The sequence below is a fragment of the Mycteria americana genome, chromosome 7 (assembly GCF_035582795.1).
Source record: "Mycteria americana isolate JAX WOST 10 ecotype Jacksonville Zoo and Gardens chromosome 7, USCA_MyAme_1.0, whole genome shotgun sequence".
Lineage (NCBI taxonomy): Eukaryota > Metazoa > Chordata > Aves > Ciconiiformes > Ciconiidae > Mycteria > Mycteria americana.
The window spans coordinates 58909295-58919027 of NC_134371.1; the positions used below are offsets into that span (position 1 = coordinate 58909295).

Sequence of the window (9733 nt, forward strand, 5' to 3'; positions counted from 1 at the left end):
CTGCGGGCGGGGTGCGGGGGGAGGCTGCAGGGTGCATGGGGGGGGACAGTCTGCAGGGTGCATGGGGGGGGACAGTCTGCAGGGTGCATGGGGGGGACGGTCTGCAGGGTGCATTGGGGGGGGACGGTCTGCAGGGTGCATTGGGGGGGGGGACAGTCTGCAGGGTGCATGGGGGGGGGACAGTCTGCAGGGTGCATGGCGGGGGACAGTCTGCAGGGTGCATGGCGGGGGGGACAGTCTGCAGGGTGCATGGGGGGGGACAGTCTGCAGGGTGCATGGGGGGGACGGTCTGCAGGGTGCATGGGGGGGGACAGTCTGCAGGGTGCATGGGGGGGGACAGTCTGCAGGGTGCATGGGGGGGGGACAGTCTGCAGGGTGCATGGGGGGGAGAGGGGGGGCAGTTTGTGGCCATGCTCCCCACGTACACCACGTCCAGGGAGGGGACAGGACCCACAAGTCCCCATGTGCATACCGTGCTCTCCACCCCACAGCACCCCGTGCTGACACAGCACCCAACAGACAGTGCCACGCTGGCCCCCGAGTTGCAGCACTGGCCACATACACTTCTGTCCCAGCCCTCGAGAAGCACGGACACGAACAGGACCTGAGGCAGGACAGCAGGATCCAGCCCTGCAGTTTTATTGAATCTGGTGTCCCTGGGGCGGGCAGCTCCCACAGCATGGAGCGCCTGCGGGACCTCATTCATCCCAGGGGTTCCTGTCCGTGTCGATGGACATGCAGTTGTACACGGCGTACCGCAGCAACTCCTCACAGGCCTTGGCCCTGGGGCGAGGGAACGCTGGGTCACGGCCGTGACAGTCACCAAGAGCCCCACGCTTCCCTCCCCGCGCCCACCTGGATGGCCCCTGGGGCAGGACATGGGGAGCCTGGGAGGGGACCCAAATGCCAGCCCCAGGGAGAGGGGAACATCCCCGTGCCCTGTCCCCAGCTTGACTCACGAGGAATAGTTGGGCAAGAAGAAGCTGCAGGAGCACGTGGAGGCCTCTGGCATCAGGTCCAATGTGTTCGAGCTTGGGAGAAAGGAGAGTCAGACCCCGGCACGGCGCAGGGACCCCGGCACGGCGCAGGACGGACTCACTCTGTCCTTTGCGGGTAGACAGTGATCTGAACTGGGAGGCGGCTCCGGCCAGTGACGAACTTGAGGAAGCGGCTGAGATCCTCTGAGGGGAAGGACAGGGCTCAGGTCTCAGGGACAGGGACAGGACCATCCCACTTGCTGCCATTGTGGCAGGGTCTGCCCTTGCAGAAGCATCCCAGGAGTGCAGGGCAAAGCTAAAGATGACCCCAGCTAACTCCCAGGGAAGCACCCGCTGAGCATCCCCGGAGCGCAGGGCAGTGGGTACCCCGTCCCCTGGCCCACCCCGCTGCACGTGAAGAGCAGGGAAAGGCTCGGGGTCACTCACCACTGGTGAAGTTGTTGAGTGCCTCCAAGAAGTTCTGGATACGGGTGTCGTTGGGGGGAAAGTCCTCAAATGTCACTGAGATAAGGAATGTGCAACAGCTTCATTAGAAACTCCCAGCAAAGCAAATTAACACGGGACACATCCATCCCACCCTTCTGTGAGAGCCCAGAGTGGAGGCAGGAGAGGAGGAGACCCTCCGCTCTCGGAGAGCCCCTGTGAGCCCTCGGCACCCCAAGCGGGGCTGGCACCCTGTGCAAAGGCAGGCGGAGAAATGGGGTTGCCACTTTGCAGAGTGGCTATTTGCCTCTGCTCACAGTTGCCAAGGACCAGAGGGACCAGAGATGGGACTGGTGGGGTTTGCAGCTAAACCTGAAGCATCCCAGCCCTATCCAGGATCCCTCTGGCTCATGCTCCCCCAGGCTCCCTGACACCCCATGGCCAGGGACTCAGCACAGGGCAGGATGCAAGTGCAGGATGAGCATTGTCGAGGGGAGCCCCTGCCCACGCGGAGGGCTGGGAGCAGCTTTGGGCTGGCCCTGGCACTTACTGAACCTCCGCAGTTCGGCCACTGTGATCTCCGGGTCCCCACAGATCTTCTTCTCCAGCTGCTGCCAGGTGAGCAGGTCCAGCACAGGCTGGGGCACCACACAGAGCAGCCCGGCACGCATGGCTGCGATCTGGGGAGGGCACAGGAGGGGTCCCACATCACTGCGACAGGTCTGAGCCCAGGGCAGCCAGCCAGGGCACTGGGGGCAGGGACCACAGGACCCCAAGGGTGGTGCCCAGGGCTCAGGGACATCCTGGGCATGGGATGCACGGAGGAACCGCCCAGCTGGAGCTGGTTTTGAGGACACATTTTCACAGCCACCAACCCCGCAGGTACCAGGAAGGCTTGCCACAGGGGCAGGGTCCCCTTGGAGCCACTCCTGTTACCTGCTCCTTGCTCTCCTCCAGCCGAGCCCTCTGCACCAGGCGGATGAACTCCTTGCGGTCCTCGTAGCGCACCACGGTGCTGCTGCCATTGGGGATCAGCTCCACCACGCGCTGGTCGCTCTGCACTATTGTGTAGGTCAGCTCTCTGCCGAACATGAACTCGAAGGCTTCCCTGTCCACCCCCTCCAGCACCTCCAGCAGCTTCACCTGCAACCCCAATGGACGAAAGCCATCACGGCGGAGCTGGAGAAGCCATGGGAGTGCATGGCACTGCCCTGCTGGCCCCCAGCCCCGCTCACCAGCTCCGTGTCCACGGTGGCGAAGTCCTTGCTCCAGCTGACCTCCTCCCCTGCCAGCTGCTTCCACACCAGCGCCGGCAGAGACAGCATCTGCCAGTGAGGAAAGAGACGTGTGTCCTCCCCGTGTCCTTCCTTCACCTGAGGGCAGTCCCTCTGCCCGAGACATGGTGGCCCCCGCCAAGCTCCCTCACTGGCCGGGGAGGCTCTGCCATGCTCACCAAAAACTCCTTGCTCCTCAGGGCTGCTCCCATCAGCTGCCCGATCCACTCGTACTTGGGAAAGTCCTTGCAGGAGGGGTTGGGGACATACATGTCCCTGGTGGTGCTGCTGCTGTTACCCTGCGGGACAGAGGCTTAGGACCTGTGGACACATATGCGACCAGCCCAGCATGGTCCCTCCTGCAGCCTCCCTCTCCATCACCCTTCCACCTGCCTCTCCTGCCCTTTACACCCCTCCAGGAGATCTCCACCACCCAGCTACAAGCACAGCCCCCCCAGACAATAGCCCTGCAAGCGTTAAGGCAGGACTAACACCCCAAGATATTGCAGCTGAGGGACAAGCCCCCAGGCTCTGTTGGATTTCCCCCGAGGCCGGGACAGGCGGACAGCGGGGTGCCAAACCTGGTTGGAGGTGCGCACGAAGAAGGGCAGGGGCACAGGGACATCGCCCGAGCTGGGACACAGCTCCTCCGACACATCCGACAGGCTGTCCCGAAAACCGCCACCTGCAATGGGGGCAGAGGCTGGTTAGTGCCTGGCGCACCGGGGCCAGAGGCTGAGCCGCAGGATCTGGCCAAGCCATCCCCTCCCCGTGCGGCAGGGGCAGCGCCGGGGGCGTAGGGGAGATGCAGGGGCCACCCCACGTGTGCAGAGCGGGGCTGCCTCCCGCAGAGCAGCCGGGACAGTGTGGGCACCCCACCGCAGCGGGCGACCCACCGAGCTGCCCCCCAGCACGAGAAAGCCCAGGGGAGAGCCCCAGGCAGGAGGGGAGAGCTCTCACCGTTGTCGATGATGCCCTCGGTGATGAACTCGCACTCCCACCACTGGCTGTAGGTCAGGGGCCACCTGCGGGGAAGCAACAGCTTCATGCACCCCGTCCTCCGAGAGAGCCAGCAGCACCCGGCATCGCCCCACACCCTGCTCCAGGGAGGTGACACCCCACAAATGCGACGTGAAGACCTACCTGTAGTCCAGACTGCTCTTGGAAGATCTGAGGCCTTCGTACAGCTGGAGAGGAGCAGAGCGGAAAGGGGATGAGATGCAGCGGGGGCAAGCGATGCTGCAGTGGCAGGTACCCGGCGTGGGGCATGGCATTGCCGTACCTGGGTGAAGACGGTGTTCCTGCAGCTGGGGTCCAGCGCGGGGTTGGCACGGTGCTCCCGGGCCAGGTGCCGGTTGATGTGCAGCTTTGGCGGGATGTACTGGGGGGTTTTCTCCGAGGACTGAAGATAGTGGGCAATGAGGGCTGTGTTCTGCTTGGACAGCAGCAGGAATGGCTTCATGCTCTAGCAGGGGACGAGCAGGGATGGTTAGAGGCCGGATAGTGATGCCACGTGCTCTCTTTCCCCCTCTCCAAGCACAGCCCCCGGTGTCACAGGGGATGCTCAGCTCCCCCATCCCTCTGGCAATGCCCAGCATGGCAGCTCTCAGCACGAGCCCTGGGCTGGTCTGTCCCCATCAGATGAAGGGGGACATGCCACAGCCCCCGGGGGAACCAGCTGAGCCCACGATGAGATGCTCCTACCGGTACCATCCCAGGGGAGCCTGGCAAACGCTCACCCTGAGTGCATTGAAAGTGCCGATGCTCTCCTCGGAGAGGGGGAACAGGTAATGCAGGACACTGTCCAGGAGCTGGACGAACCTGGAGACCGGAGAGGAGCAGCGTGAGGATGCGAGGGCGTTGGTGAACGTGTGGAGCACGATACCCCCGTGGCGTTTCACCGCAGACAGCCCCAGGCATGCACTGAGCCCAGGTACCGCACTCCCTGCACATGGGTCTCCTCCAGCCCACGGAGGGACCCTGGCACACCAAGGGGAGCACCCAACCAGCACCCTCTGGCCAAGCACTTTATTTTGTTACCCCCAAGAAAAAGCTGCAAACGAAGGGCAGCCCAGCCCGCACCACAGCACTGCAGCTGACTTGCTGCAGAGGGTCTCTCCGTGGGGCCAGTGCTGACCCTAGCCTGGGGCTACCCTGCAGGCAGAGGGGTGGGAGACTCCACAATGCAGGTTCCCCTTGTCCCATGCCGGCACCGTGCTCCCCAGGCACTGGAAGCAGCCGTGTTCGGATGGGGAGCAGCAAGCCAAAGTCCCTGCTGCACATGGGAAAGGAGATGGCAGACTTCAAGCAAGACACATGCAACACGCTGCTAGAGAGGCCAGAGCTCAGTCCTTCTCAGGGCCCGGGCTCACTGCGGGGACGATGCCGTACCTCTGAATGAGCACGGCCCGCCGGTACAGCACATCGGTATCCACCCCTTCCAGGAGAGGGTAGCGCACCAGCCGGGCTGGCTGGAACATGCTGGCGTTGAGGATCAGGTCCCACTCCCAGAAGGACTTGATCTTAATCCCTCGCAGGCGGACGTTGTACCCTTCGTCTGCCAAGAAAGGACAGCAATGCTGCGTCTGTGGCTGCAGCTGTGTGGCTGGCACAGTTCAGATGCTGCAACTGGGGGCAAGGGGCCCCTAGTGCCTGCGGAATCCCAAATGAAGCTCATTTCCTCCAATGGACCCCCAAAAGCAGCCGGTGCAACAGGAAGAGCTGCAAGGTGCCGGGACCGGCTGCAGGTTTCGGGCCAGGCTGGGCTGGCAGCCCCGGTCTGGCAGCGCAGGCTCACCCCGGCACTCCAGGAAGCGGATCTCCAGCACCGGCAGGTGGGTCTTCATGTTACGGAGGATGCAGACATCCCGGTAGCTGTTCCTGCACACAGCACAAAGGGAGATGGCAGAGATGCGAGGCACAGACACCGGCCAGGCGGCCGACGAGGCACGGGCCACTCCGGCTCCCCAGCCGAGGATGCGCCGCTACCCGTGGCGAAAGCCCCCCCCTTACCAGGGCTGCGGCAGGAGGGGACCGAGCGGAGAGAAGAGGCTGTCAGAGGCACAGAGACATCCTGAAGAAAGTGGAAGCCACATCCAAAGAGCCAGAAAAGAGCATAAATTCAAAGCAGAACAGAAAGGCGAGATGGCCGACAGCGTGTTGCTGTTCCCGGGGGGTCCTGGCGCATCCCGCATTGGCACAACCATCCTTCAAGCCAAGCTGCTCACACGAGGGTGATGTGTTTTGAAGGAAACAGGGATTTGTGGAGATGAGCAATTTGGTAACTGATTCGCTCGTATTTCCAAAGCCTTTGGCAAGGTCCCGTCAAAGACCTACAGGCCCATGGGGAAAAACCACCACAACTACCCAGATGCAGAGAGGAGTTGGCTCCTGCCACCAGGAAAGACGCCTCGGCGGACTCATGGATGCTTCTTCAAAGACAAATCTCACTGCTCAGCCAAAAAAAGGCAAACAGGCAAGTTTTGGGGAAGGAGGAGGAGATCTTTGCACCCCTGTGTAAACCCCTGCCTGCCTCGATAAGGGTGCTGCAGAGCCAGAGTGAAGAGGGAGAGGTGAAGCACCCCAGGACTTCTCGGCTACAGCAAGGCAGAGGTGCTCAGAAAGGAGACGGCAGTGGCACGTGTCCCTTGAGGTGAGGAGGAGGAGGAGGAGGAAAGACCCCAAAGTCACCAAGCAAGAGGAAGCATGCTGCAGCCCAGCTGCCACAGCACAGAGGAGGAGCAGGAGCGGAGATGAAGGCGCCCGGCTGGCCCGTGGAGGTGGGGGCCCACGACACTTGCGGGGACAGACGTAACCTGCATTCAGGGACCCACGGAGAGCCACCATCACCACCGGCTCACTCAGGACTGACCCCAGCCCTTTGCTTAGCATCTGCTTGGGATGCAGAGACAGCTTGGGTGTTTGGCCTAAGCCAGACTCAAGCTCCTCACTCGTTACTCACTCATTAATAAGCACGGTTCTCAGGTGCTGCAGCCTGTTCGGCACCCCGCCATACACGGCCACCCGCTTGGGTATATAGGAGTTGATCTGCACATCCAGCATCAGCCACAGCTTCCTGGGGATGAGAAGAGCAATGGGCAGTGTTGTCCTCCCCTCCTGAGCTGCCTGGGCATGGAGATGCCCTTGGAGATGTCCCAGGGGTGGGGACAAGGCTATGTCCTCCTGGGGTGCATCTGGCAGCAGCTGCCCCCCCACCTCGACCCCGAGTCCCCGGCTGCAGCCCAGGGAAAGCTGCTTTCAAGAGGAAGATGGTGTTTTGCCCCGCACCCTGCCCATCCCTGGCATAGCTGCCAGCAGGAGGGGACACCCCAAGGTCTCACTTGACAATGGCGCCTTTCTTCATGTTGAGCCGCACCCAGTGCTGCCCCAGGGCACCGTTGCTCTCCCAGAAGGTGTATGTCTGGTTGTCAGTCAGATGGGCCACGCCGCAGTTCTCCTGCAAGAGTGCAGCAAGTGGAGGGAGCGAGCTGAGCATCCTTGGGCACACCATGTCCACCCCCTGCACAGGTCCCATGGGGCCAGAGGAGGTCAGGACTAGGCCAGCCCCTCAGTTCACTGGGCTGCGGGTGGATGGTGGCTCCCACACAGAGCAAGCTGGGCACGGCCATGGACCCCTCGCAGCGCCCCAGAGACACAATGGGGTTTTGCTCCAGATGCCCAACTCCTTGCAGCTTCGTTAGAGCAGCAAAACCCCACTATCCCCTGCCCCTCACGGAGGGGACAGCCACTGCCAGCCGCTCCTCCCCACTGCCAGCCGCTCCTCCCCGCAGCTGTGGCGATGCTCGTGTGGTCTCACGCTGATTTTAAGCTGTGGAGGAGGCCTGCTACGCACCACCTGCGAGGAGACCTTGATGCTGCTGAGGTGCTCCTTGGTGCAGTCCCCGTACCACAGCTCCCTCTCGCTATGATCGTACAGGAAGCGCCCCAGCTCCATGTCATGCTCGTAGCTCCAGCCCGGGGGTACAGACCTGCAGGGGGGCTCCGTGTTAATGGGACAGGGAGGCCAGGCCATGCCCCAAACCTGCCACCAGCACTGTGCAGGTGCCCCAGCTTGGATCGGCCGCAGCATCTCATGGTCACCACATCGGGATGGAGCCAGGCAGCTGTCCCTGCCGCAGGCAGATGGCATGGCTGTATCTCACCACCACCATGACGGGTGTTTATGGCCACCCCAGCCCAGTGGGAATAGCACCACGTGGTCGCTCTGATGCTCCACGGAGCAAAGGCCACTTTTGCTTGAGCAGTGTCGAACAGTATCAATGCAAAAGGCATCTCATGGCACCCATCCTCCCCACTCCCAACCCTGAAGCCAGTCCTGGCCCCACAGGCATGCCCAGGCCCCAGCCGGCTGCCCCTTGGGGTGCTGTAGTACCACTCTAGGAGATGCACTCGTACCGAAACTTCTGCACTGCGGCCTCATCCTGCTCTATGAGTCTGGGCTTCTCTCCCAGGCGCATGGAGTACGTCAGGTCCACCACGTGTTCCCAGCTGGAGCAGCACCAGCAGAGAAGTCACACAAGGGAAAAGATGAGTCAGTGCTCAGTGTGCCCAAGCATTAGTGCCTTAGCCTGGAGTGGAGGCAGGAGCGATGGAGGACCAGTGACAGCACCCAGGGGGTGCAGGAGGAATGAGAGCATCCCTGCATGCGGGTGCAGGCTGGGGCAGAGCGGGGGAATCCAGCCCTGCTCATGGCCTTCCATCATGAAAATCAAATACGAGCTCTCTCATCACTGCATTACCTCTGTGACATGGCTCAGCCCACACCTGAGTGCCTCAGAAACCCCCTGGCATCATCTTTATCCTACGCAGGTGCTGCCACAAGCCAACAGCATTAGCCTATGAGGGGGCACCCTCCTGCCCACAGGTGGCTCGGCAGGGATGTGTCCCACCTGCACTGGAGGGAGTGAGGGGGGCTGTGCTGGACGTGCCCAAGGGATTTGGGATGGCTGGGTCACACATCCTCTCTGGGTACCGGCCACACGCACCTCCAGCACCCGCAGCCCAGTCCCTATCCGGGGTGCAGCAGGCTGGGGCCATACCTGACCGCGGGTTTATAATCAACCCCGAGCGTTTGGTGCTGCCACTGGATCTTCTCCACGGACTCAACCGGCACCAACTTATCGCCTCCCCCTCCAAACCTCTGCGCCAGGAGCCAGCCCTCAGCCAGGCCATGGCCGCTCGTGTACTCCTCCAGCTGCTCCTGAAAGCACATCCCGGCTTGTCACCGCCGTCGGGACCCGACGTCCCCCGGGCAGGTTCCCGGCTGCACGGCGGGGGGCGCGTCCCCCCGTTACCTTGCTGAGCTTGACCCAGAGCCCGGCGCCGTTGCAGTACTCCTCGCCGGTGGCGCGGAGGCAGCCGCCCTTCCGCACCTCGATGGTGGCCCGCGCCGCCCGCTTGCCGCCCCGCGCCGGCCCCGGGCTGTCCCAGACGCTGAGCAGGCTGCGGGCGGCGGCGGCGGCGGCGGCGGCGGCGGGGTCCTTGCAGATCTTGTACTGCACCTCCCGCGGCACGTAGCAGAGCGCGGCGGGCAGCGCCTGGGCGCGGCGGAAGCACTCGCTGCACTGCAGCAGGAACCGCAGCCGGCCCAGCACCTGGTGCGGCGCTTCCCCGCCCGCACGCATCGCGCACCGGGTACCGTGCACCCGGCGGTGCCGCTCCCGCTGCGCCCCGGGTTGTGCCGGCCCTGCCCGCCCCGGTCTGCCCGCGGTTCCGGTTCGCCCTCGGCCGTGCTGCCGCGCCCGGCCCGGCCCTCCGGGGCCGCCCCGCCGCGGGCAGCCCCAGCTCCCGACCGCCGCCTCCTCCCCGGCCTGGCGCCGCTCCGCCCGCGCCCTCCGGCACGCCCCAGCCCTTCTTCACCCCTCCCGGGCCACAGCACCCCCCGCTCCCCGGCGGGGTGCTGGGTGTGGGGCCGCCGTCATCCCCGCTTTGCCGAGATGCGACTGTGTTACACCCACCCCGGCCCCTCGGTCCCCGGCGGGAGCTGACCGGGGTCACCCGCATCCCCTCACCCCGCGG

At 63.8% G+C, this 9733-nt stretch overlaps 1 protein-coding gene across 2 annotated transcripts; it reads right to left on the minus strand.

The window, feature by feature from the left end:
• Nucleotides 1-605: 605 nt before the first annotated feature.
• On the minus strand, nt 606-9526 carry HECTD3 (HECT domain E3 ubiquitin protein ligase 3). Of its 2 annotated transcripts, XM_075508648.1 has the most exons (21): nt 9010-9526; nt 8755-8915; nt 8111-8203; nt 7548-7683; nt 7036-7151; nt 6657-6770; nt 5493-5575; nt 5087-5252; nt 4435-4516; nt 3978-4160; nt 3839-3882; nt 3656-3720; nt 3277-3380; nt 2875-2994; nt 2657-2746; nt 2358-2564; nt 1972-2101; nt 1425-1499; nt 1100-1181; nt 960-1031; nt 606-783 (listed from the first exon to the last, which is right to left on the minus strand). In XM_075508648.1, exons 1-21 carry the CDS (start codon nt 9337-9339, stop codon nt 699-701), a joined length of 2538 nt encoding a protein of 845 aa, XP_075364763.1. In that variant the 5' UTR covers nt 9340-9526; the 3' UTR covers nt 606-698. The 2 variants fall into 2 exon arrangements, with proteins under 2 accessions (XP_075364763.1, XP_075364764.1); XM_075508649.1 differs by lacking the exon at nt 8111-8203.
• Between the last annotated feature and the right edge of the window lie 207 nt (nt 9527-9733).